Source organism: Aptenodytes patagonicus, chromosome 10, assembly GCF_965638725.1.
Source record: "Aptenodytes patagonicus chromosome 10, bAptPat1.pri.cur, whole genome shotgun sequence".
Classification (NCBI taxonomy): Eukaryota; Metazoa; Chordata; class Aves; order Sphenisciformes; family Spheniscidae; genus Aptenodytes; species Aptenodytes patagonicus.
Window position 1 is genome coordinate 23055681 of NC_134958.1, and position 27580 is coordinate 23083260.

The 27580-nt window shown below is 46.2% G+C and overlaps 1 protein-coding gene across 1 annotated transcript in view; it reads left to right on the top strand.

Annotated features, from left to right (window-relative positions):
* Positions 1-27580, top strand: part of HCN4 (hyperpolarization activated cyclic nucleotide gated potassium channel 4) — a 114991-nt gene that overhangs the window by 66209 nt on the left and 21202 nt on the right. Inside the window, exons 3-4 of the mRNA XM_076348743.1 lie at positions 7112-7273; positions 15173-15391. Coding sequence (XP_076204858.1) covers positions 7112-7273; positions 15173-15391 — 381 coding nt within the window. The remainder of the gene's footprint in view (positions 1-7111; positions 7274-15172; positions 15392-27580) is intronic.

Below are 27580 nucleotides of genomic sequence, written 5' to 3' on the forward strand. Positions count from 1 at the left end.
AGTTGCCTCAGAAATTCGGAGTTTATATCTTTGTATATTTTACTGGCAAGAACAGCATTTTGTCTATTCTTCCAAAAGAACCAAATGTGTGGCCTGGTGAGTTACTTGAGACAGCAAACCTTTTGGACTAAAATTAGTTTATGTTTTGGCACAGCTTAAATGTGACATCACTGGGAGAATAAATAGAAAGTTGGGAAGGGTGAGGAAGGAGCAAGTGAAGGGCTTGGTGATGCATTTCCCATAGCAGCATCAGGAGAGGGAAAACAGCAGCTGAGATCTGTGTTGCTTTGCTGAAACATTGTGTTTCCCAATAGCGTGGGTTTACTCAACAGGCTGGATTTTTTGGGGAGCTGCCCTTTCTCTCTCGACTCCGATGTCTTGTGTGTCCTTACAGCGTCTGAGTTGATCAGGGGTTTTGGCTCTGTGTGCACCTTGTGTATGCTCATGGCTTCCGTGCTTTGGTGCTCTAATGTGCATAATGCTGTGTGTGTGCCTGGAGAGGATTTTTCCTCCTGGGGGAAGCCCATCCTGCGAGCTCTTCATGTTGTTTGTCTCTCCCCTCACTTCAGTCTCCCAGGACGGATCTGCACATCAAGGCTCCCAAGCCCTTCCCCTCTTACATGTGTTGTGTCAGTCAAGACTCAGCGCTGAGTGTGGAGAAGGTGACATTTTGCCCCTCGCCACAAGAATTGGCACTGATTTGTGGTAGTGATCGCTAAATGAGCAAAACCACTGGTTTTTCAATGAGCTGCCTTTGGTTTGTATGTTGGCCAGAATGAGTAAAAGCTTAAACTGTTGTCCAGTCAGTTTTTGTAACTAAACAGGATGAGGCCCAGTCAGTGATTAGATAGGTGATATGCAGAGACACTGTAGCTGGTGATGCAGGGACTTAGTACAACCACCCTACAGTAATCTGTCTAACAGTATTTTAGGCTCAGAAAAGCTCATCACAGCAACCACTTATCCCCAGTATATCAAGAGATTAACACTTAGGTTTGAAAAGGCAGCTAATGCCTCTATGAGGAAAATGTATCTTTACCTCTGTTGTTATCTACAAAAGCCGAGACAGGAAGAGTGAAAGACATTCAACTTTCTTCCCCATAGTCCACAAATACTGTTCTTAAATATAAGTAAATACACATTTCCTCACAGCAGAACAACCTTGACTCTGACTAGAGCACTCTATGGTATATGATACAGTTTTGATTCTCTTTTGAGATTTGTGTTTCCTTTTAAGGTCTTTGGGGTTTTTAAGTCATAAATTAAGAGTAAATTCTTTGCTTTCTATTAAGCTGGAGCAGTGTCACAGCTACTTGATTATCCACAGGGGATTTATCACAGTTGTATATTAACCATAGTGTGGATACAGACACAAGCACTGGCTCAGGACCAGCAGGCCTTAGTTTGGATGCAGTGCTACAGAAATACTGCTGTGTTGCTAGTAGAGGTAGCGAAGGACAACAAGCAGTTTCACTGCTTTCCTGTGGTGCAGAATCTGTTCATAAACCCTGTGGATGGAAGTCAGTTCTGTGTAGAGCCAGTGTTCAGCTGAGCTAGTGTAGATACTGTTAGCTCTCTCTGGCAAGGTGTTTAGCTCCGGCTCAGCCGTGCATTAGTATGCCTCTGCGTCACGGTCCCCAGACCCTCAGGAAACCCCATTCATTCCAAGCATAGCACCTCCGGTACATGCAGAGACAGCAGGGTGTGCAATCGCACCCCAGCCTGCAGAGCTTGACATGCTGGGGAGCTGAATGCAGAGACAGAGACTTTGCCGGAGCTGGCCTGGGCCTGGCAGGTCTGGTGCAGAGTGTGCCTGGACCGAGCTGCCTCCCTGCACAGCACTCGCCTCAGTGTCCTCTCAGTGGGCTCTCAGTCTCGGAGCAGTCCAGCCTCCACGGCCCTAGACAGACAGACGCGCTAATGCAACATCGCTTTCAAGGATCTGAGAAATTCTGGTGACCTGTTGGTTTGGATAGCCACACCAGGCTGTGTGCCAACATAAAACACCATGCCTAATTAAATATGCAACTTTGACTTCAGTCAAAGCCCTTGTTTCGCTGCCAGAGCCAGGCTCCCGCTTCTCCAAGGTGTCCTTGATTTCTTCCAGCTCAAGCGATCAGGTTAGAGGAATCCTGCTGCAGTACAGACCCAATTGAGGAGCACTTTACAGAGTTATTTGGGGCTGACAAGATTTCAGATTCATACTGATAGGATCCCGATAGCTTGTTGTGTATAAGCGGGATTTCCAAGGTGGAGCTCTTATATAACTAGAGATGACTGTTGAGGAAAGTTTTGGTCCTCCCACTTTCCCAAGCTGTCCTTTCAGAAAGCGTTGCAAGGTGTGCTTTGGCTAGAAGGACAGAGCCTACTTTGTAACAGGGATTCTGAAGCCACAGCTTGTTTTGGACAATCAAGAAACAGGGATACTAGCTCTATCAGAGAATACCCTTGGAAAGAGGTGCTTTTAAGGGTGAATCCGTGCTTTGTCCTTCTCCTCCTCCTCACTCCCTTTTTCCAAATCACAGGCAGCAGAAAGGTGGAAAGCACAAGCAGTTCCAGGGGCAGAAGGAGGTGTGATGCTCTGGGACCCAGCCTGGGTTGTGTTACAACAGGACAAGCGAGCCCTGAGTGTTAATGATGAAAACCAGAGAAGTTCCAATTACTGCTCAGGTTCCTCTGCTTGTGGACCAGCTATTCTAGAATGTTTCTTCCCCACCTCTCCCTGGCAAGCTATAGACTGCTTTAGGGCACTGCAGAACTGGCTTAGACACTCTCCAGCAGTCTATTGGAGTTAGTATTCCCTGCAACACAGGCACCTATTTACAGTTGGAGCTTCTTCTCAGTGGAAGGTGTTCGTTCACACCCCTTCACAGTTATTCCTGTGTGCTGCACAGTCGAGTGTTTCTTATTTTTCTCTTGCATGTGAATGCAAATGTATTCCAAGGAGTGGGCATGAGCTGATAACTCCCGAGACTGACATTTGAAATTGGATTTGTCTCACCTGCAGTTCAGACATTTACAGTTGGAGTTCATTATCTAGGCTTACTTTATGGGCAGCAGAGAGAAACAGGAATTTCTGAGATGCCGTGCATCTCCTTCTCAGGTAAACAAGTGCCACAAACCACATGTGTCACCCTCTGGGTGTGGGTTTCCATCCAATGACTCTAATGATATAGTCTAGATCTCAAGGTCCAAAGTAGGTGAGCTGAATCTACCCTTGCGTAAAGCAGATATTGTCTCTACCTGTGTGGGAAGTTTGTGTCAGCTCAGTTGTGATCCTTCCCTCTAGTCAGTGCTGGGCATTAGAGGACAATCCCGAATGGCCACTGAGCTCCTGGCTTCTCTGAGCTCTGCGCTGGGAACATCCGTGCACTGCAAGGGCAGATGCACCCCCATGTTAATACAGAGGCAGGACTCTCCTCCCCTTCGTGCTTCAACACTGGGTCCTACACTTACGGGTGGGTTACGTGATGGGTGGTGACCCAGCGGTGAAGGAAGACCTGTGAGCCAAGACGTAAACACACACTCTGCACAGAGCTGCCATTTCTCAGCCGCCAGCAAATGTGTGAGTTATTAGTGCATGAGAGGAGGCAGCGGGGCCTAACGGCAGAAGCAAACACATTTATTCCTGTTTTTCGGAGGTGCATGAAAAAATAAAGGCTTTCTGCCCTAGCCTGACTGGAATAGATCCCAATCGTCATATAAGAAGCTCCATATCTATTCACCTTTCCCCTAAACCATCCATTCCCTCAGGCTTTTCACTCTCTGCTTTTAATATATTAAAGGAAGAAAGGCACTTCCTAAATCTGACAGGGTTTCTCCCTGTCCCTGGCTGGAGTTCCCTGGGTTACAGGAGGGCTGGAGCTGTTTGAAAAACACACGTAGGTGGGAGAGGAATAGTCATTAGCACAGTAAAACCCTAGCAATACAAAAGATCCATTCAGAGATCCTTCTGCAAACTGCTGCTCTGGCTTCATTAAAAGCATAGCCCGTGGCTGTCACTCAGATAGGCTGGATTTGCTTTGGGTATCTAAATGAGAATGATCAGCTCTGCAATGGAAAAAAAAAGGATGAAACCAGTAGGAATTATTCTTTATGAATTATGTGCTCAGCTTTCATACTGACCTATTGAGTCAGCATTGAGAGTTGGATTTCCTAGAACAGCCTTTCATGCTGGATTTCGGATATTTTCTTCTTTTCAGCCCAGAAGCATCGCTAGAATGGCCTTTCTCACACTAAGTGACACTGTGGACTCCAGCTGCATCTTGGATGCAGTGGAAATAATGGAGTTTAGAAGGAGTTATCCGAATCATTCATCCTTCTGGTTTCCAGCATTCTTCTGTGGCTCCCTCCCGGTCCGGACTGAGCATCTCCCAATGCATATGGCCTCGCAGCATCCTGATTAGGTGGGGAAGTGTTAATATCTGGTGTGGAAACAGGCATTCAAATTGAACAGCTAGCTCTGACAACAGAGTGATGAGCCAATTTAGGCAGCTAAACTGACATACCATGATTCCTTTCTTTTATAACAAAAGTTTTCTGCCTTTTTAGCTGCTTGAACTGACTCACTATGGGATCAGAGGAGGCTGATCCCTGGTATAGGCAAAGATGGCAGGTACATACTGCCATGGGTGGTTGGGAGGAGCAGGACTATCTCTGTCAGAGCAGCAAGGAGTTATATGGACTTAGCCATACAGCCACATAGCATGCCTATGGCCTATCCCCTGCTTCAGATACTTCCCTGACAGTCATCTCCCTCGGTAATCGCCTGCCCCTCCGGAGGTGATTCCCAGGCAGCTGACTCACCCGCTACGTGCCCGTCTTCCTGCACTGAGGCTCAGCGGAGCCTAGGCAGTGCCCTGGAGGTGTTCAGCACTCAGGAAGCACTAGGTGTGCTTCTCCCTGCAGTTTCAGTCACTGCACTATCAATTTTTATTAATAACACGGCAAACTGAAAATTACTTTGCTATCTTATATAAGCCTGTATCAGGGTCTCTGTGCCTTTTGGCCCACTATGGTGCCCCGTAAGAAAGTTGTGTTTACAGGTTTATTTTCCATCTGAAGAGCTAACAGTTAATCCTGCTACATCCCTAAGGAAATAGTGAGCTCAGATAGGTGTCACTGTGTGCCCTGCATGGCTCACTTGGAGGTCAGTTTTACAACAGCACTGGGAGTCGCGCTTTAAGGAGAGGTGTGGTGGCAAGTCAGAAGACAGGAAGTGTGACCACGCAGGGCCGGAGCAGCAGGGCAGGGCTGAGGTACAAGAGCAGAGCTGCGGAGGGGGACTCTGCAGGTGACATAGCAGAGAGGCTGTGGGCCGGAGTGGACGGGCTATGGCAGGGCTGTTGGGGAGTCCAGGACTGAGAGAGCAGGAGGGGCTGCAGGGTGGGGTAAACAAGCTCTGTGGGAAGCTTCAAGCTGATGTAGCTGGATTAGGACAGAGCTGACTGAAATATACCCTGGAAGGGAGTACCATCCTACAGGTCAGGGTGGAAATGCAGGAATAGAGCTGGGACATGCAGCCTCATCTGATTCACAGTAGTCGTCTTTGCTCCTCACATTCCTCTGCTTTTTGTTCCCTTCCATTAAATCCAACTAGGACATTGTGTCACCAGATTGCAGGCTGGGCTGCAAAACAGCCAGGCTGTATGTGCCATGGGGAGGCCTCCTGAGAAGGACCAGCAGTGAGTGACCGGCAGCTGACAGCAGTGAGTCTCTCCGCTTCATTCACACACAGCTGTCCAAATATTTCACTCCTCCTCTACCAGAAACAGCAAGACCGTGTGTGGGGAGCAGTGATTAACGTTTCTCCAGATGAGGCTCTAGGGCAGGACACGTTGGCAGGGCTGGGGCATGGCTGTCAGGCCTCCATCCATCCTGGCTCTGTCTCAAATTGCCGTGCTGACACAGCAGCATGTGGGAGAGGATGCCAGATGTGTTTGGGGTCTCTGTTTTCAGGGTGATGCAGTAGGCTTCTTTAACTGGAAGCCAGCACACTGTGAAGACTAAGTGTATGGTCCTTACTGGATCCAAACCATTGCCCAGTGACGGCTTGAAAGTCTCCTCTCTTCATGAACTGTGTTAATGGCAAAAGAGGCCAGAAGGTGGGCTCTGTGCTGAGCCACACAGGGCCAGCCACGCTCTCCAGAGCCCATCTCTCCTCGCTGTGGCATGTTGTAAGGTAGGGAAAACCAAACCTGGGCGGATAAGTAGCTCAGGATAGCAGTCGCTGGCATGCCCTGTGTGTCTACCTGTCATCACAAAGCTGGGCATAAAAGAGCCAAGCACCCCCAATGTCTCCACAACACACCACCCATAGGAAAAAAATAGTAATTCTTGACTGCATATGCAGCTTTGATAATAGGGCACCTGGATTTCTCAGTGTGTTCTGCTTATGACTAATACTAAGGACAACACGACCATAGACTCCCTTTGCATTAGAGAACTGACTGCAAAGGTGTGGTTGCCATTGCCTGTTTACAGGTTTCTGGGCTTCCTTGCTAAGAACTGCTATACAGCTCTGCCGTGTTTCTCTTTTCCTTGCCCACCTTCACGTAAGACTGGAAGTGATATAGCAGCAGAATACAGGAAATACAAGAAAACAGTTGAATCAGATACTCTTCTAGAAGTGACTGCTGAGTTTGAGGCCATTCTTTCTTGCATTTGATACTTGCAGAGACTGCATCTGACATCCAGTACAAAGACAGCTTCCACCATGGGTCAGTGTGTAGCATATATTCAGCAAGAGCAGAAATCAAAGAAGGGCATTGCAGTTAAAAAGATGTAATGACAGAGTTTATTTCTGAGGAGTGGCTGATGTTTCAGAAATATTTGCAACCAACTTATTTTATAAAATGAGTTATGGGGCTTTTAATGTAAACTAGAATGCAAAATCAAAGGGCAAGAGGGACGAATGATTATGATTTTGTATTTTAGTTTTTAATCTGTTTTTCAGCTGGTTCTGCTTGCATACTGTGACTGACCTGAGCTAAGCTGATGCAGCCTTTTCTGTTATTTTAGCAAGGTTTTTGACCCTGATACTGCATCTAATTATGTTGGGTTGGTTGTCTGGGGAGCTGCCATCTAATCTGCTCCCTGTTGGCCCCTGCAGATCTTCCACATGACCTACGATCTGGCCAGTGCAGTGGTGCGGATTGTGAACCTGATTGGGATGATGCTGCTGCTGTGTCACTGGGATGGCTGCCTCCAGTTCCTTGTGCCTATGCTGCAGGACTTCCCCGACGATTGTTGGGTGTCCCTCAACCGCATGGTGGTAAGTGCCTGCCCCGCTTGCTCCCTCACGGCCCTAAACCCAGGCCCTTGGTCACAGCATCACCATTTCAGCATCGACCTCCCGGCACTAACATGGCATCCCCCAGCTTCCCATTTCCCCCCACCTCCTTTTAGGGCTTTCCTCCACTGTCCAGCAGGCACTTGTAAAGCCACGGCACTGTGGGCATGGAGGCTTCCTGGAGGCAGTCTCTGCAACGAGACAGTCTCAGGGCTGCAGAGCAGGAGCCAGCCCCAGCAGAGCCTGCTGCGGGCTGCCTGCAGCAGAAGGCAGGAGCCAGGCTCCCCCTCCTGGCAGGAAACAGCAAAGAGCAAGAATGGAAACGGTTTTCTGCTGGGATCTAGGCATACTGAGCCAAAGGCAGGAGGCAGAGGGGGTCCTAGAGCCATAGCTGAGTTTGATCCATAATTCCCATTACTGGTCCAAGGAAACTGTTAAGCCTTCTGCTCTGTATCCACTTGAAGGGTCGGTGTGATCACCCACCCTTCTCCCTGGGGAGCTGCACAGTATCCCATTAGGGTGGGCTGAAACAGACTCTGCCAAGCCACAGTTTGGCCTCCCGTCATGGGATCAGCAGCCAGACTTCCCAATAACATCCCAAGCTGTGCTGCTCACTTTGCTGTTTGCTGTGAGGGAGATTTATACCATATGGTAAATGCATGGGGAGTTCATGGTACCTTTCAACCATCTCGCTGAGAATTCAGGATCTTTTATTCAAAGGGACAATGTCCAGTTGATTAAGCAGCAAAAACTGACAAAGCTTAAAAAATTGCCTCTTATTGCAGCTCTTAACCTCCAGATTCCCCCAGCCAATTTCTTCTTAAAAAAAAAACAATCAGGCACTCGAGCAGAACAGAACAAATGTAAAATGTATAAAAGAACTGCCAACTTCCCATGCCTCCCACATGTGGAGCTGTGGGCACATGCTGCCCATGCCTAAGAAGAGTGAGCATCCATGAAAAAGTCGTCTGTTTGGTGTTTATTTATTCATTTCTTCCCTCTGCAATAATCATTCACTTCCTGCTGTTGAAAGGTGCCAGACTGACAGTTCTGGAGACTAGAACCCTTTATTTATCTACAGTAGAAGAACAGCCCATGCAGCAGCTGCCTTGTCTTCCCCCATGCTGCCTTTTTATTATTTATATGGCAGGAGCAATGAAAGATCAGGGCCCCGTTGTGCTTGCACTATTCAGGTTCAAAAGGACATACAGCTCCTCATCCTGGAGAGCTCAGAGGTGCAGACAGAAATCATCCCCATCCGATGAAGTGACTTGGCCATGGTGCCCTTGCAGGACAGCTTCAGAGCAGCAGATTTGAACCATGTTTCCTTTATCCTAACATTTGGGTGGAGGCTGCTGTCTGATGGCAACAACTTCTGTTTGCTTTTCCCATCCACCCTGAGGGAAGACATAAAAGCTAGGGTTGCATAGTCTCCAGGAGGGGCAGGATAGAAAGTTTCTATCCCAAGCAGAGCTTTACCAGGCAAGGACTCATGCTGCAGCACTTGTCTTCCCAGCCTTGAGAGCCTGAGAAGCTGGGAATTAAACTTGCCTTGTGTGATTTTTTCTGCTTCTCCTCTGCAGCTAAATCACCTTCACTTTTTCTACTTAATAAAAGTAAAAAAAGATTATTATCACAGTGACTGTCTCAGAAATGGAGCCTCAGGAAACTGGGATGAAGAACTGGAGAGATGGTTATATGCCCCACCTATAGTTCAGGTGGCTTCAACTCCAGAAGCTGTACAGGAATATGCCAGCCCCGAAATAGCTTGGTTTTAGCACATTTAACAACGAGAATAATTAGTTCTTCTGGAATCAGATAGTTTCTTCTCACAATAAGGTTCTGTCCTCTAATCTCGTGAGAAGATTTCCAGATGTGTCATTGGGACCAGTGATAGATATGGATGGCATGATTAGTGCAACAATTTACATATAGTCTATAGTGAAGTAATAGGAGAGGCCACTGAGTCAGGAAACAAGAAACCGGTGGCCTGGGCTGGTCTCAGACTTTGGTGCCAAGATCTTGATGGTAGTTTCCAGAATGGCTCTGTTTGAGAGCTGTGATGGACAGGGTTGGGAGGTGGGAGGCCAGGATGGCATCTGTCTGTGACAGAGAGCCGGTAGGTTGGATTTTGAGACGTTCTATACTGACCTGGTCACAGCTTTGAGGAGATAAATATACTTGGTGCACGACTGCCCTGATTACACACAGGAGCCAAAAAGCTGGGATGGAACCACTGTAGGAAAAAAAGGAATATTCTGAAGCTGCTACAGCCAAGGGGAGCTGAAAGTGAGGTGCCAAATGCTTTGGAGGCTTTCTCCTTGAGTATGCTGGTGCTGCTCTTCCACTGCTCCGGAGTTTCCCACCTAGCCACTTGGCAGTCCATAAAACCAGCTCTGATTCCGACACAGCAGGGAAATAAGATTCATCACCTCCCATCTGCTTCCTAAAGGTTTCATCCTCTTCCAGGGGATCTGTGAAGGGTCTGGTGTTGCCAAAATCATATCAGGGGCTCGATAAATCCCTGGCTCCAGTTCGTCTTAGTGTTTTCTACATGCACCATGTTTCATCTTTAGCAATTGTAGAAGGAGTGAGTCTCTGTATGACTTCTTTCTGAACTGGCTCTGAAATGGCAGGGAAGGATGTTTTCAGTATTTATTGCTCAGCCCCAGTCTCAGGGGCTTCAGCATTAGCTTCCCTACAGGGCACTTTATTAAAAAGAGAAACGCTAGTGAGTCAGCTGCAGAGTGGCATGTGTGCGGGCAGCAGCATCTCCCCAAGACCCTTGCCTGGCAGCTCCTCATCAGAGAAATCTGAGCTCTGCTGAGACTTGAAAGCTGCTGGAAACACGTGGCTCGCCCCCTTGGGTATTGTGCTGAACTGATAAACCCTGCAGGGTAGGCAAATATCCCCATGTCAAATGCAGTGACCTTGCATAGGAAATACTAATCGTCTTCCCTTCTACCGAAAGAAGGAGAGTAGCTTTCCTTTTGAGCTTAAACCCCGCTCCACGCCCCCCAACGCATTCTTGTAGCGTTGCTCATAGAAAGGAGGAAAAGAAATGGATGCAGCATGTGTTGTGGAAGACAGAGCGTAGATCCTGCATGGATCTCCTGTGTGATTCCTAACTCTCCCCAAGCCCCTGGTCCAGCAGATCCCTCGTACCCTCACTCAGCAGGCATATGAAGCTGTGTAGTAGATTATCATGTTTTATAAAATCTGTCAGGGAGCAGCAAGAGTAGGGCCACTCCACGAGGGGATATGAGCCAGGAGCCAATGGTAACCCCTGCACAGGCAGTGCCCTCGCCAACTAGGGCACAGTCCTACCAGTCCGAAACAGGGTGGGCAGAGCAGAATTGGTGATAACAGGGTCCATTGACCATTGCAGTTGAGGCAGGGTGACAGTCATGTCCAGGGTCTACCCAGGGAGTAGCAAGAGATGGGGTCAGAGGCAAGGCTAGAAACAAGGCTAAAGCATATGTTCAAGGCCCAGGGCTGGGCACAGGTACAGCTAGCTCAGGCAAGGTCTGAGTGCCCAGGCCTGTGCTGAAATGGAGCTCCAGGAACAGTGGATGCATGGGTGAGGGTCCCCGGCAAGGCTGACTGGGGCAATTAAGACTGGTGCACTCAGAGTCCTGAGACAATCTCTTCTGTTAGGTGAAGGCCATGCAAAGCTCTCCTTGGAAATAAGCCCAGAACAGGCAGGTTTTCTCCGATGTGAAGTTGACCTATCATCTCCATTTCTCGTCCCACTATTCCCTTCCTTTGAATTGGGTCTGAAGGTTTGTTTTCCCGGCCCAGCAGTTACAGTGTTGTCCAGGGGAGGGCAGTGATGTTCAGAGGCTTTATTTCACAGCTTGACATAAGTAGTTTGCAGTAGCAAACCCCGAGTAACAACTCTGTGGCTAGATAAGATCACTGCTGAGGCAAATGTGGGAGTTCACAAATTGAAATATGCCCTTTCACTACAGACAGCTCCTTAATACTGTGAAATGTTAGTGGTGTTAGTCAAGTATAACATTGTGCTCGTGGACTATCCCCCTACCCCAAGAATTTGCCAGTACTTCTCTGTGTCTACTTCTCTGTCTCTAGTCTTCTCCAGTGAGGGTTCAACCAGGTACACTCACATGTACATCAGACCCAGAACATCCTATAAGACACCATACTGTTTCTTTAGGTGCTAAGTAGGGTCCTGCAGAACCCAACACTGCCTTTGAAGAGGTTCAGGTGTCTCCAAGTATTCAAGGGTGGATCTGAGCAGAGGCATTGCAGTCCACACACTAATCCCAGAGAAACCCTTATAGTACTGCCAGTGTGGATGTTAAAAACAAGCTAGTCTGAGAAACTGCTTCAAAGTAATTTTAACTCCCTTTTGCAAATGCTCTTAGAGCCTGGCATGTGTCTGAGATAACATCCCTCTTGACTATGTTCAAGCACAGATCTGTAGCTCCATTTTAGCTTGCTTTGAGATTTGGTTAACGAGGAGTCATTTTCTTTCTTCAGTTTAAGGCCTCATTTACCTACCCTAATGGGCCATTTTAGCCACTCTAGTATATTTGAAGTAGTACAACCCTCCCACCGTGGGGACTGGCATAGTGGTATATTGAGTATAGGGGTATGGCTCTTACGGAAACAAGCTGTATCAGTATAAGGCACCGTGATGCTAGTAAACTTGTGTCCACAGTACATTTGGAACCACCACTACTAGTCTGGCTTAAAGTACTGCATTCTTGACCTACCTGCTTATACTGTGGAAAACAAAAGACTGTAGAGCAGGCCTAAAAACTAAAGATATACTGAGACCTATAAGCAAGGATTCATCGCATAGACTGTGCCATGAGGATCCAGTGCTCTTTACAGATGCTCAAAGAGCTCAGAGGTTGTGTCCTAAAGGTAATTGCTCTGAAAGGTTTCCCCTTCATGGAAGTGCCTCTCTTTCAGCAGTCCTTGATCTCTTCTCCCAGCAGACCACATTGCTCAGGATTTTTTTTTAAACACACTGTGTTTTCCTCCAGCTCTCGCCCCTCAGTCTGTCATTACTCAGCGATCTCCTCAGTCTGGCACGAAGCAGGCTGTCCTCACAGGGAGCCGTGCTGCTGATGGGAATTGGGGTTGTGACTTGAAAGTGTAGAGTTCCCAGGGAGCCAGAAGTGTTTCTGCAGGCTACGGGGGCTCAGTGATATTGGATGTTGTGTTTTAGATGACTAATTCCTACAAAACACTGGCAAGCTTCCTCGTAAACAGCGCTCCTGAGCAGCAAGTTGCTGGAAGAATGGCTTTTAAAACTTGAACCTGCCTGATATCCAGGTGTTCCTCTCAGGCTCTGATCATTCATGGCCATTAAAGACCCTGGCAGCCAGTTTTCTGATACATCAAACTCCAGCTCAGCTATTCTTATTCTGTCTCCCCAAATTCCCTTTGGAATTTCAGCTCGGCATTTCTTTTCTCCCTGTTCTCAATTCTGTTGTGGAGATGTGCTGCCCCGTTAAACTACTGCCACACTAAACTCAGAAGGCAGCAGCATTTCTGCAATGTCCAGTGAGAAATGCCTGCATGGGAAAGGGTTCATTTAACAAGGAGGGGATGGGACAGAACACCTGCACTACTGCCTCTGCCCCAGTAAAGCTGTGAATGTGCTGCCCACCTTTACAGGTGATGCACCATTTTAAGCAAAGGTCTGTCAAGTGTGGCTGCTCCTGCCTGTTGTCTCAGGATGATGACTTCCCTGCTGAAGCATGGACAATAGATGGGCTAAAGCCATAGAGTTTACAGCATTTGCCATTCTGTAAGTGCAGGGGCCATGGCATTATGACTGCTAGTACTACAGGGCTGAGGGAAAGGGACTGTGGCTCCTGGGAATGTTAACAGTGAAGATGCAGGGATGCCTGTGTAAGGTGTGTGAGATGCTTGATGCCTTCACACATCAGAAGTGGGTCTGCAAAATGACACAAAACCTGGCTGGTGGAAAAAAGGGCCCCCCATACTTCTTTGGCCAGGGCTCTAGGAGCCACAGCATAGACATGGGTGAGGCAAAGGAGCAAGCAGATTCACTCCTTTGGTGCTTACACCTCAGGCAGCCCCCGTGGTTGGATCCTTCCTGCTGTCCTGTACAGGCAGCAGAGTGCAAATGCTGTTTGTCTTCATCTGTAGCTGGCTCCCCTTTGGGCTGTGGCTCCTCACACACTGGCAAGCCAACTGCATAGCCAGGAATAGAGACACCAATGGCCACATTGTCTCTTGTCTCTGTTGACTCAAGGTAGTTTTTTCCAGTGCAGGAGGTGAACAGGTTCCTGCTTTGTTAGGGAGGTGAGCCCAGACAGGCTGGCGCCAGCAGGGAGCAGTCTCTTCTGGGGCTGTGAATGTGCTGCTGCTTCTGTGTCTGCTTCGCTGTCACTTCTGTTGCTTTGCCCTTCTTGTTGCAGTGTGAATCAGGCCTGTCTTGCATAATGTAACTGAATATGGCCAGGGTAACGCTATCGCCTGTCTTTGTCCATGTGCTTATCTCCTAACCAAGCATTAACACTCTCCAGAGGTTCCAGCTCTTTGCCACAGCTCACAAACAGCAACAGTATGCTTTGCTTCTGTTTGCTACTTGTAAGCTTACTGAAAAATTTCCATCAACATTAGTGACACTCAGAGAGCTCTTGGCAGAGAGGTCATCAGCCGTCTACCTGATTGTGATTAGATCCCTCCAAGGAGGTGTCCAGTAAACTCCAGAGCTCCCAGCGTTACTAGTCACTGGTGCTGAGGCTGCTGCATCTCTCTGAATGGAGTTCACAAAAGCATTGCTTGTCTATTTGACAAGCCACGAACCAGGCCTTCTGTACAATGACCTTCTAAGTTGTCATGGTATATGTATCTGCAAAGCTATATCCATAATGTTAACACCTTCCTAGGAACAGAAAGAAGACTGATGAATGTACAGATTATGTGCTGCGATGAATGTCACTGTAGCAGAGGTATTTTTTCACATACCTTGTAATAGCAGTGTGTGATGACAGTGCATTTACTTTACAAGGTTTTGTGGCAAGGACTTGCTAGTATGTAATACCCACAGGACAGTAAATGTACCGTGAGCTGTTCCATAAACTCAGGCTAATCAGAATAATCATGAAACTTATGCTGTTTTTTCTCCCTATCCCATGATGTTATTGCTGAGGTGTGTCTTGTGTTAGCTGCAGTGGGAGAGCACAGGGTGTCCGAAAAAAGCTGTTGACTTCAGCTGGCTTCTCACGGTGGTTTATTGCATCTCTCAAATGAGACCATTTGTAGTTTTCTCAGCTCTCTGAAAAAGCCCTGTTTTACACTGAGAAGAACTTGCTGTCTGGACGTTATCATCTTAATTTTCTGCCCTTCCCATCTCTTCAGGTAATGACCAGAGATCCTGACTATTTCCTAAATTGCTGGGGAGTGATTTTCCCCACTCTAAGATCTTGCTGCTGGCAACCTTGCTCAGGCTCTCTTTTACCAGTTCTCTGTTAAAGTCCATTTCCCAGTGGGGTAATCATTTGCTTCAGTTCCTTCTGACACGTGGGTCATTTTGAAAATATCCCAATGCATCATCTCAGTTTATCCCAGGTTAGCAGTGTGTCAGACTGTCTGGCTTCCTTTCTGGAAAGTTTTGCTGGAAAGAGTACATGGAATCTGTAAAAACCCTGGCCAAACTCAGTTAATGTCAGATGACTAAATTTGGGCTTTTTTTTTTAAATCGAGTGTGCCCAGCACTTCCAAGCCATCAAAGAATTAAACTGCTTAACATATAGAGGTGCTTTAAACATGGACTTTTGGGTCTAACGTTAGGTGTCCTTTTCTGAAATGTATTCATCTCGGAGAATGTCTTGTCCCACTGCTAAAGCTTTGTCTGTCTATCTGTCTCTTTAGAATGACTCCTGGGGGAAGCAGTATTCCTATGCGCTGTTCAAGGCAATGAGTCACATGCTCTGCATTGGGTATGGGCAGCAGGCGCCCGTTGGCATGTCAGATGTGTGGCTCACTATGCTGAGCATGATTGTCGGGGCCACCTGCTATGCCATGTTCATCGGCCATGCCACAGCCCTAATCCAGTCTCTGGACTCCTCACGGCGTCAGTACCAGGAGAAGGTAAGGACTGGGCTTTGCAACCCTTATGTGACCCAGGGGTGGTTTATGCACTGTCTGGAGGAAGCCAGGGCTGTCAGTGACCCATATGAGAGGCCAAAAGTGCGGTGTCTTTGTCACCATGGCTGTTTATTGGTAATTCATACCCATCCATTCACTCAAACAGACCCTCAGGAGGAAATAGATGCAAGATCAGATGAATAATAGTAGGGCAAGTGGGTGATTCTTGTTGTCTCTGACTGTCTTTTTAGATCAACATTATCAATGTCACTGGTATCTAAAATTGTAAGTCACTTTTTCCTTTCTGAGATCTTGTTTCAAATCCCAAGTGAACGTTCCAGAATGTGCAGCTTTTGTTTAGCAAGTACTTTCTTTAAAAGTACCCAGATTATTCACTTCAGTGCTCACGAGTGAAACTACATAACAAACCCCAAAGCACAGATCAAGGCTCAGGAGCATCGAACAGGTTCCCCAGGTAGCTATCGAATTAATTGCACAGTTGTTGAATCGCATGATGTAGGGCACAGACAGAAATGTCACAACTGATCAGGTTACTACTGCAGCGGCAGTAACCGGTGGTGGTGGCTTTAAGGTGATGCTGTGAATTTGTAAGATGGTAAGGGGCAAACAGGGTCAGTCACCGTGATTCAGCTGATGAGGGGTAACTCATGGAACTGCATCAATTCCTTCCCTCTTTCTATGCCTTCAGTATATTGCTACCTATACAATGACATTTTGTTATCTAAAGCAAGAGGGCTGCTGGTGCAATGATACTTTTCCCTCTAGGACGTAGACAGGCAAAACTTCTGCCTTCAACTTCTGGTTGAACCAGTAGGCCTGCACCTCCACAAAACAGGAGAGCTAACTGAAGTGACTGTGTACAGCTAAGAGCAAGGGCCTGGGTGGCTGAGAGGTGAGGGAGGGACTTCACCGCAAAGACAGTAGGTTACTTTCAGGCATCAACAAAAGCAACTGCCCTCAATTAGTAGGGCTGAGGATGCCATAGGCAAGGAGGTGTTATGGTCAGGGTCTTATCAATACATTTGATCTGAAGATTAAGAAGAGGAAGAATTAGTTGCTAGCCCTATTCTGACCCTGCCAGGTGCAGTTAGATTAGGTGAAAGGGTAGTTGTTATTCAAGTGGGTAAACTATGGCTAGCATGCACAGGCTAGGTGATTTTTAAGTTCAGGGAGGAGGTGGGAGAAAGGATTTGTTAGATGGCCTAGGAACAGGTTTGAGGCACGGGGTTTACAATGCTGGGCCACAGAAAGAGAGTAGGGCAGAGAGTGAAAGCAAAGAAGACCAGAGGCTGAATCATGCTTTGAGGATAGGGAAGATCTCAAACCACAGCTAGAGCTAAAAGACGGAAAAAGCCCAGGAGAAGAAGTGTGGAGGACTGGGATGCAACTAGAGCACTGGGCTTTGTACAGAGTTTTACCACTGTGTTACAGATTGGCTGGACTAATTCTAACTGAGAGTAAGGCATGCCAAAGAGAAGGACACTGCAGCACTAGGAATGCAAGCTGATCAAATCTGTGTATGGAGTATTTATTCAAATGTGTTTGAAGTAGCATAGAAGTCAAGGACTGATTTGCAAATCCAACCACCTGGTCAACCTAGCTGCAGCCAAGTTTACACCTGCAGGACTGGGCACTACGGTTTTTTTCTCAACCCAGGTCTGAAGACAAGGGCAGAACTTGACCCTGGGAGTTGGATTCCAGTCAGTGCTCAGGGAAATCAGTCACCAGTAAGCCAGCAGGGACTGCGGCGGGGGTAGCAGAAGAAGTGTGAAATGTTGAAGCCTTATTAGAATGTGGAGATGTGAATGAGAGGGTTAATAGATCCCAGGAGAAAAACTTTGTGACAAAAGCAGTGGGAGAGGATTTAACAAAGGGTGTATTTCATGTGTAGTGGTTATAGCAGGTTCATTTCCCAAGGTCTTCTAGGATTAAAGCCTCAGGGATTGAGTATGTTAATTTCCCTCTTGCAAATGGGACAAATGATGGCCTAAAAACAAATATGTATTTACTTTCTGCATTCCTTAGCAATTGAATAGCCGTGATTAAAATGAGGCTGCTTCATGATTTGCAGCCCTGCAACTCAATTTAGTTCAGTCCTCATGGGACAATGTGTCTCTTGAAGCATATTATAAGCAAAGCATCTCAACAAGTTTGGAGGTCGATTGGTAGAAGCAGACAGAAGTTTAGAGACCTCTGCTGAGTACACCTTGGGGCTGCAAACAGGAGTCTGCCTCTCACCTCAGCGAGGGCTCAGGCTACAGAGACTTTAGCAGCTGTTCTGGGAGTAGCCAAGGAAAGGGGAGACAGTGGGGAGGGAGAGGAATAGCAGAAATAACATAGTGACAGGACAGAATATTATAGCTAGTAACTGTACTGACAGGCTTTGCTTTGTGTAACCTTCCGGAGAAGGTTCAGGAGTAAGTTTGTGGTGAAGTTTCAGATTGTCTAGATCTCTGCCAAACCAACTTGTTCTTCCCTTGTACAAACAGGGCTTTTGAGAAGAGGAATAAAAGCCAAGAAAAGACGAGTAGATGAGGCACTTAGGGACATGGTTTAGTGGGTGGTGGTGTTGGGTCTCGATTGGTTGGACTCGATGATCTTGGAGGTCTTTTCCAACCTCAATGATTCTATGATTCTATGATTCTATGTGCTGTCTGTTGGCTTCAGTAGCAGGCTTGTCTCACTCTGGGTTGGACTCATTGAACATTTGGACATTCAATACCTGTCCTGTCTAAATCTTGTCCTGTAGCATCTGACTTCATGCTATGCTGGTTTCTGCAGGGCAGGGAAGCTGTATAGGATCGATGGGGTGGTAGGAAGCATGGAGAATTTGGAGAGGGAAGTTGCACCCTCCAAGACAGTGTAGTGCGAGGTTTCTGAGTACAAGTGGAGAGTCCCATGTGGCACAGAGCACTCACACCAGCTCAAGCACTGGAAGTGGCACAGCCATCATGTAAGTCTGGCTCTGTGCCTCCCTTAAAAAGCTCTGAATCAGAATAGCTCTTTAGATCTGGCACTCTGAAGTGACTGTTTTATTTCCAGTCCCAGAGGCAAAGTTAGAAGGGACCTGTCTGTCCCATAGAATCATAGAATCATAGAATCATTGAGGTTGGAAAAGACCTCTAAGATCATCGAGTCCAACCGTCGACCCAACACCACCACCCACTAAACCATGTCCCTAAGCGCCTCATCTACACGTCTTTTAAATACCTCCAGGGATGGGGACTCAACCACTTCCCTGGGCAGCCTCTTCCAATGTTCAACCACTCTTTCAGTAAAGACATTTTTCCTCACGTCCAATCTAAACCTCCCCTGGTGCAACTTGAGGCTGTTTCCTCTCGTCCTATTGCTTGTTACTTGGGAGAAGAGACCGACCCCCACCTTGCTACAACCTCCTTTCAGGGAGTTGTAGAGAGCGATGAGGTCTCCCCTCAGCCTCCTTTTCTCCAGGCTAAACAACCCCAGTTCCCTCAGCCGCTCCTCATAAGACTTGCATTGCGGAGTGTGTTATGCCCTAAATTACTTGCCCATGGTCACAGAGAGAGTCAATGGCAGGATCAGGAGCTGACTCTTATCTCTTAACCTCAGTTTGGTGTCTAACTCCAAAACATCTTTGCACCCGAGATTGATGTCTATTTCCTATATGTGAGAGAATATTACTACAAGTCCATCCTGAAGGATTCTGGTAGAAAAATTTCCCAAAGTCATGTTGTGAAGTTACATAGTATAACTGAATCGATCTGACAGCTTTGACTAAAGAGGGGAAGCCTCACATACCTGTTCTCACCCAGTGCTCCCTGCCACTATTCTCAAGCACGCTGTTTCACTCTTGTGCACCACCTTTCATACTTCTCAGACCTTTACTGAGCTGATTTCTTTCTTCCAGGTTAGTTTTCTGCCAGATTAGTAGGTTGAATTAGCTTACTGTAGAGTCCAGTAAGTGCCAGAGCTGGTGCAGGGTGCTGGTGGAGGAGGTCCATAAGCAAGAGCAGAGGTGCAGGGCCCTTTTCAGCTATTCGTGGATCAGCTCAAACATTAACATGTAAGTTCATCATTGACTGTGAAATTACCCCACAACCTGCAGTAACTGTGGCTCACCAGAGAGGGAGAGTGTTTCCTGGCCAAGAGATGAATAAACTGGACTGATATGCAAGTTATTTTCGTGCTTTTTGCAGGTTCCCCTATTAATTTCTTTCTCTAATCCTAAAGCTCAGCTGGATTAATATTTATGTCAAGTCACCACACACACACATTCATCCTCCCCAGCAGACTCTGTAACCTTGAGGCTTTTGGGAGCAGTGATTATGCTGCTTACTGCAGCCACGCTCCTTGGAACAAAGCAGAGAGAGACTCTGGGCTTCACTGTCCTATCCCAGCAGGATGCAAACAGTGATGGGCATCGTGCAGAGAGGCTCAGCTCTCCCGTGTTATCTTCTCAGGTACATAAGGAAGAATGACTGATGAGAGGTAGGAATTGCTGCTGTCAGTGTTGCAGAGCCCAGCAAAGCCGTAATCTCTCCTTCCAGAGCCTCATCTCTCAAGATCTGTCTGCTACACTGGCATTCCCTCAAGCTCTCTGCTCTCCACATTCAATCCCCTGCTCCTCCTCCCCCCTGAACCATCACTAACGGAACTATCCAATGAACCCTGAACTATCCAATGCCTCTTGTTCTTAAAATATATATTGAAACTGGGTAGATACTTGCATATTCACTTGTCATTATTCTGAAGAAGCACCTGCTGCAGCACAGTTGCAAGGGGGCAAGCAGGTAACACTGAAGAGAGAATCACTTTATAAATCCTACAGAAGCACTAATGACATCGCCTCTCAGTTCCTGAAACAGCCCTGCTTAACCATCAGCACAGTCCTTCTTGCCACAGTTTTATCCCATGGTCTGGCTATCCAAGCAAAAAAACACTTTACTGTCCAACTATCAACATTTCAGTCCTTCTGTCATCAGCCTGAATTCAAGAAAGAGTAATTGGGGAAAATAACAACTGGAATGTGCCATCTCTGTTGGAGACAAAGCAGATGTTAGACCAATATTCATTAGAGGGGAAGTGAGACACTGCCATTGTGCCTGCCTACTATGATGAGAGCTGAGAATGTGTCTTCTGGTCTTAATCAGTCCTTGCCCTTTCTTGGAGACCAGCAGTATAGAGTCTTATTAGGCAACAGGTTTAAGGAGTGATATTTTTTTAATGATATGTAATTAAACTGTGGAACTCGCTGCTACAGAGAGCTGTGGAGGCCCAAAGTTTGATTAGCCTCAGAATATTTAGGCAAATTCACATAAAGAAAATCTTTCAAGTGTTATTGAATACCAAGATGCAGATACAACCCCTGGCGGTGGGTACCCCTAATCTGCTTTTGTCAGAAAAGCTAGGAGGGTATGGCCAGGAGCTGGATTGCTGTGTGCCTCTTTTATTCTTTCTCCTCTTCCTCAACGCACCTGAAACTGTCAAGAGGCACACCACCAAGTGAGAGGAACCCTCAGCCTGACCCTTCATGGCTACTCCTGTGTTTTTAGGCTGTTTTACTATGCAGTTTGGTGTTCTGAACTGCCTCCAAATGAATGTGTGCAGGGAATTCTGTGCAGAGATGCTAGCTGGGGTCCTAGATACAGTATAATCATATTAGTCTGGCAACATGCCCCTGCTGAATAGCCGCCCTCCACCCCTCCTTTAGGCACAGCTAATTAACCCGGGCACAGCACTGTACCAAAGCTTTATTAATTCTTGTGGCTCCAGGGTTGGCTTAGCCAGTGCTACCTTGGGGACGACACAGTGCAGGTGCATTAAGATAACTAGTGTCAGCTGCTCTGTTAGCATGGAGCTGAGCAAAGACCGCCATTATTCCCACACCTACTCTGCCACAAAGCTATCAGATGGGAGATTTCATGTTCATTACCACTCTGGACAGGATTTGAAGTGCCGTTCCCAAGATGATGGGTCACCATTGTCTGTAGGTTCTCAGGTGGCATTCCCGGATTCTTAGAGACCAAAGGGGTTATGTAGAAGCCCCCTCCTGAGTTAACATCTCAGTTCTGGATGTCAGGAAAGCTGCAAAGCTCTCTTACTCTTCTGGTATGTGTGTGAAGGAGAGGGTAGGGAGTGTGTGTAGCACTCCAGAAATTAAAGGTGTCTGGAAAATTTAATCAAATGCAAAATTTAATCAAATTTCCTAATTGGAAAAAGTTTGGAGAACCTTGCTTTATCCTGTTATGATTGCACTACTTGTGTATTACCTCAGTCTGTTAAGAGATGGCCTGAGAACTATTATGTCCCATGTTACTGTCAATCAAAGCATTTGGGATTGATAACAAGGCTTATAAATGATGTGCTTATTGATTGTATCTAGATGCAAGGGCTTCTGATGTGTACTGGGCTTGGTATCTCAGCAGTGCCTCTAAGTATTTTTTTCTGTATCAGGACTGGGTTTTCTGGCTGGTTTGCAGTCCAGAATCAGCAAGTGAAAGGAGCAAGGTTAGATGCAGCTCAAGTTAACAGGAGAGGTCCAACTTCCCCCCTGACATGTTAAAGAATGGCTGGAATAGCAAAGTGTCCCACATCCCCACCTTCTCTGCATAGTAAGTCTAAGGAGGCAGCCAGAAAATTGCAACCTGATGTAAGTTGGCCCTCCTTCGAGTGGGGACTTGGACCAGATGACTCCCAGAGGTCCCTTCCAACTTACATCATTCTTTGACTCTGTGATTCAAAGTCTCTAACTGCTTTCAGGCAGTGAGCCGTCAAGATTCGGTGAAAATGGCTGGCTCAGGATTGTGCATCCAGCGCTGCAAGGCAGCTGTCCTTTTACAGATACCACATCCATCTCGATTTTAGAAGAATGTTTATAAGAAATAGGTAGTGGGGTGATATAAATAATGACTCGTTCAGTTCAGCTCAACCAAAAAATCAGAAATTTGTGTCAATTGTTTTAAAGTTATTTAATGCTTTTCATGAAAGAAACCTGGGTTGGTTATAAAATGGAAATGTTTTCTGAATGAAAACCTAATGGTTTCTTTTAAAAACATCTTGCAGTGCAAATTGCCTTCCCTTTATGGCCTTAAATAAGCTTAGGTCAAGTAGTTTTTGTGTTTGCAGAAGAATATTTCATTGGTGAACTTACTATTCCTTGAAACTGTTTACCCATGTGTTACTAAGAGAAGGCCCATTTTGAAGCTTCTAGATATCTATGCGGTGGTTATCAGTCAGCACTTAGAGCAGACAGTTCAGTGCCCAGGTGTGTGAGTGTGTCCATCTTAAGGGTGGCAGTGCCTATATGGAGCATATGACTGTGATGAAGTGCAAGGGTACACGCAGTACCCTCACCATGCTCGCATGAAAAAGGGAAGGACATTGCAGTGTCTTTGTAGCACATCTTTACAGAAAGAGAAATGAAGCTGCCTCGTAGATTGCCTTCTGTCAGCAGGTTTACGTTAGGGATTCGTCTTGGTTTGCTGTATCAGAGATACTGTGATTATAGCTAGGATTTTGACATCTTATTTCTGAGAGTGGAAGCCAGACAAATAGTTCTGTACTTTGAGCAACGTCGATGACAGCCTGGTCTGAGCAGTATGTTTGTGCATGCACGAGCACTGCGTGTGTTGTCACGGAAGGGAAAGTGCTCTTGCCTCAGCAGTTCTTCGTATCCCAGTGTGGGATTTCAAACTTCATTATCAGTTTGAAATTCATTTTGGCACTTGAACTGTAAATAAATAAATAAATACATCATAATGCGAAGCACTAAGCCTCCCTGCTGAGCAGTCTCTCCTGGCAAAAGACTGCTCCCAGCAATACTGATTTCAAATTGGACAGACTCACTGTTCCCTTTTCCCCATCACTGGCCTTTGTCTGGTGGCAGATTTTACCTCATCTCTCTCGTTCTGCTCTCCTGATGAAAGTAATGTTGATCCCTTTTTCCTCATCACACCTCCAGATATGTGGATCCAGTGACATGACCTGACATCTCCAGAATATCCTGTGATATGAGTTTCACAATGCTTAATGAATGATAAAAGATTCATTTTCCAGGTCCAAAAGTTCCCTGTCCTGGACTACTGACTTATGCTAGGATGTGACCTCTCAAACCCAGCGAGGCATTCTCTTCAGGTGCCTTTCCCAGGCTGGAGCTAGTCATGGAAAACAAGCTGTTTCTGTAGTCATGATGTACAGATTTGAACATAACACATTCATCATTGCACCACCTTCCTGTGATGCACAGGTTTAGACCTTAAGGCTGAGCACCTGTAAGAGCAGACAAAGGGGGCATTGCCCACAACATTTAATGCAAAAAGATTTGTCCCAAAGTTCTTGGATCTGCTCTCCTAGGACCCCCGAAGTTAGCAGACAATTCCATTGCTTGCAGCAAAGCCAGGCCGTGTCCTCTGGGTGTGTGACTGCAAACTCAGCGCTATGTGCTAACGGAACCATCCCCCGTGGTGGGGTTCCCTGGCTTGCGCTGTGGCCACTGCAGCAATGCAGCTGATGGGAGGAAGTAAACAACTGTTTCATCAGGTTCATAATTGACCCTACTCAGTCTGTTGACATCTCACAGCCCAGAAATGGGGTTGTCTGAAGCATAATCCTTGCCTGAATAGGTAATGATTAACAGCAAGGGGAGGCAGCTACGGCAGCTGATCATTACAGCAATCCTCAATGTAATGAATGTTGTATAGAAAGTGGAAAAAAGGCTCCAAGAATTTTCTGCTAGTGTCTGTGGTCTTTGTAACACAGCAAGAGATAAAGAGCCTGATTCTAGGTAAGATAATTTCTGAAGGTATCACTGCAGTAAGGGTAAAAGTGTTCCATGTTTTTCAGCATGTAACATGCAACACTTCAAAGTCATCTTCCTGTAGCAGATTGAGCTAGTGCCGTGGTACAAAAATTAACTCAGTCTTTGACTCAGAACCAGGACATTATGTAAAGCTTTTTGCAGAATGGAGGTAGCTATGAAATAGCTTCCAAAGCTGAAGAGTAGATGGATGTGGGTTTAAATTTAGCTCACTAATCAGAAAGCAAAAGTAGCACTGACAATGTTTGGTGCTGTGCTAGATGTGGTCTGAGTTGTTCTGGTTGAATTGGTATTGAAATACCCACTGGTTCTTACACAACCTGCTACAATTTGCCTGTACCACACTCTGATCCACCCCCCGTTCCTCTCATGCAGGCACCCCAGCTGTCTTTCCACTTACTAGTTCACTTAGAGTTTCCTTTGGTTCCCACTGTGAAGGAATCCAGCTCCTGCTTCAGCTTCGTCTATAAGCCCATCCTCTTGCTGCCTGGGGGAAAGGACAGCATATGCCTGAATACAGGTCCTCTCAGTCACTTTCCTGTTGCTATGGAGAAGACAGCCCTGTGCACATTTCATTTTATGAATGTCTATATTCTTGTTGGAAAACAGCAGGACAGTGCTCGTGAGCATGAGTATGTATGTAGAGCCAACTGCATTCATAAGTGTTGGCAGACTAAGGATAAACTGTGATAGCCTTCACCAGTTACAGCTCTCAGCAAAATTTCAGGAAGAGAAAAGAGCAAAATTATATAAGCTAGGACTGATGATAAATATGATCAAGCATGGGATCAAGCATTCCCTGCAAAGGGAAACCCAACAAAGATCGCACCAGCAGTGTCGGCATGATTTTACTGTGTTACAAAAGTTCGCTTTTCTTCCCTTAAACCACTCACTCCTGGAGCATTTGACTCCATGAGAATGTGTGTCTTGATCATTTTGAGTAAGATGTATATCTGGTCGTAGAACAAATCCTGAGGATGGGAACATGAATGGCTTAAAAGACAAAAAAATTGGAACTCAGCATTTATTTGGTTTTGATGATTACTAAATGCTGGGGAGCTGCACTGTTTTACTCCTAATCATAGGTCAGAGAAAATAAAACAAAGATGCAGCTGTGTCCCATCGAGACACTCCATCTGGTGAATCTCATGACTTGATCTTTACCTCTATGAAGCACCAATCCACCTGAGAGCGCCACAACATTGTACATCGTGGCTGCTTATGTGTATCTTAATCCAGTCTCACAGGATATCTACTACCAGCATTTGAAATACTGTCAGAGCATCATAATTTTTCACTTAATTGAAAATGTGTTACTCTGCTTGATTCTCATTTTTCTTACACAAGTGCATCTCTGTTGACTTCCATGGAGTCCAGATGTGGAGACTGTGACCGAGATAAAAGTCTGTCCCACAGTGATTTCAGCCTATTTCTGGAAGGATGCAAGCAGTACAGCTCTGTATAGGAAATGTGTATTTATCTTTGGATAGAGGGAGACAAGCATCCCAAGTGCCTTCATTACAGTAGGTTATGTGTGCATGCCCATGTCAGCAGGCATCCTGTGGAAGTGTGGAAGTGTGTTTGAATGAACTGAGGTGCAAAAATGGAAATCAACATTTCTCTGAAGCTCTGAAGAGTGATGTGTGTGGACCAAAAGAGGACTCGAAGAGGTGTCAGTGCCAGGACTGGGATGGGAGCAGCTCTTCTCAGATGCAGGATCTTTTTTATATTCAGAAGTAGGGCAAGGAAATAGTCCAGCCTTTTCAGCCAGGGATTTATTACTGCCAGAGAAAGGAGGATTCATGATAGAGATTGTGGGCATGGAAGGAGTTAAAAATATTTAGTTCCCTTTGGACTGTGAATGATCTGAGCTTTGGTAGAAGGGGAGGGGAGTGGTGAGACAACTAGGGAAAGTGGCCAGTTATATAAGGAAAAATACTCAGCTAAATGGCTCCCTTTTGATATATTAATACCTCCTTCAAGGGCTTATTTGAGGAAAAACAGACTTAAGAAAATGAGTTAGGATTTAAATGGACTCGATTGTCTTCAGAGAGATTTAAATAATTACTAAATGAATCTTTTTAGTTGAACTCAGAGAGGCCACTAATCTCTGCACGTTCCTCTGAGCACGGGTCAGACTGAGGACATGGAGACAAGTAGGAAGACTGAACAGACAAGTACAAGGGAGAAAGGAGGCAAAAGGGGGCTGTCAGGTTAGGCCTGGCCACATCTGAAAGGCACTCAAAGGGGTGCCAACTCAAGGGGGCTTAAAGTGGCTTTAGAGAGTGCCAGATCTGCACGGTATCAGGGCCTCAGTTAAAAAAGGAAGACCTGTAAGTTCAGGGTTATCAGGCAAAGTCTTTAATCCCCATGCACTCTGCTGTTGATGTTCACCACATGATTACCCTTACCCCTTTGCTTTGTCCCATCACTGAGTGAGCAACAGCTGGTGACCTCAGGAGTGATCTTGTTTAGAGCTTAGAGCTGAGAAGAGACATGTACATCCCACTACACTTTGAAAGGCCCTCCCTCATGCAGTTTTTTAGTGGGCTTTTGGTTAGTCGCTATCAATGCTGGACACTGCAAGAGTGGTGGCCTTCAGCCTGGCTGAGCAGCTCCAAGGAAAGGGGGGAAAACCCCACATGAATCTTCAATTTATCAAATGTAGAGAGAAGGGGCTGATGCTTTCATTTCTGAGCATGTCTGCAGACTCCATCTTTGTGCAAGGGAGACTTAAGAGCCCACAGAACTCTCCAGCTGGCATGGGTGAGAGGAGGTAACACTAGCAAAGACAGGAGAGCCAAGATGTGTACCTCTTTTTAACTATGACAGAGAATTACAGTTTCTTATTTTACAATTTTCTTTTATAACCATGTTTCTAATTTGTAATCAGAAGCAGAACCTTTTTTTTCTGGTGAAATAAATTCATCCTGTTTTTACTCTGAGCCTTATCTAGGGACAGTGATTGTAGGAGAATCTGACAAGCCCTAGCGACTTTGCAGATCAGTAATTTATTGCTCTCTGTTACAAAGGAATAAATCCATGTACAGTAGTGAATAAGCAAAGAGTCTGAGTCTCCCCATCCAACCTGTGCTTGTGAATCTGAGAAGCTGAGGGTATTTTTCCCAAGAAGCAAAGGTCAGTTGAAGATTGATCACAAGTGCTTATGGTGGAGAGAAGAGGGGTAGTGGGCAGGTGGCTGGCAGCAGGTGATGAGAAGCATCTTGTGACACTGGTCAATGTTCCAATTCAAGACATTGGGCTAAAATTGAGAGTATAAGGTGATACTTTTGGCAAATAATTTATTCAACAAAAATACGGCATTAAAACAAGCAGAACTGTTTGTGGATTTAGGATAAATTTAATAAACCCGAGTC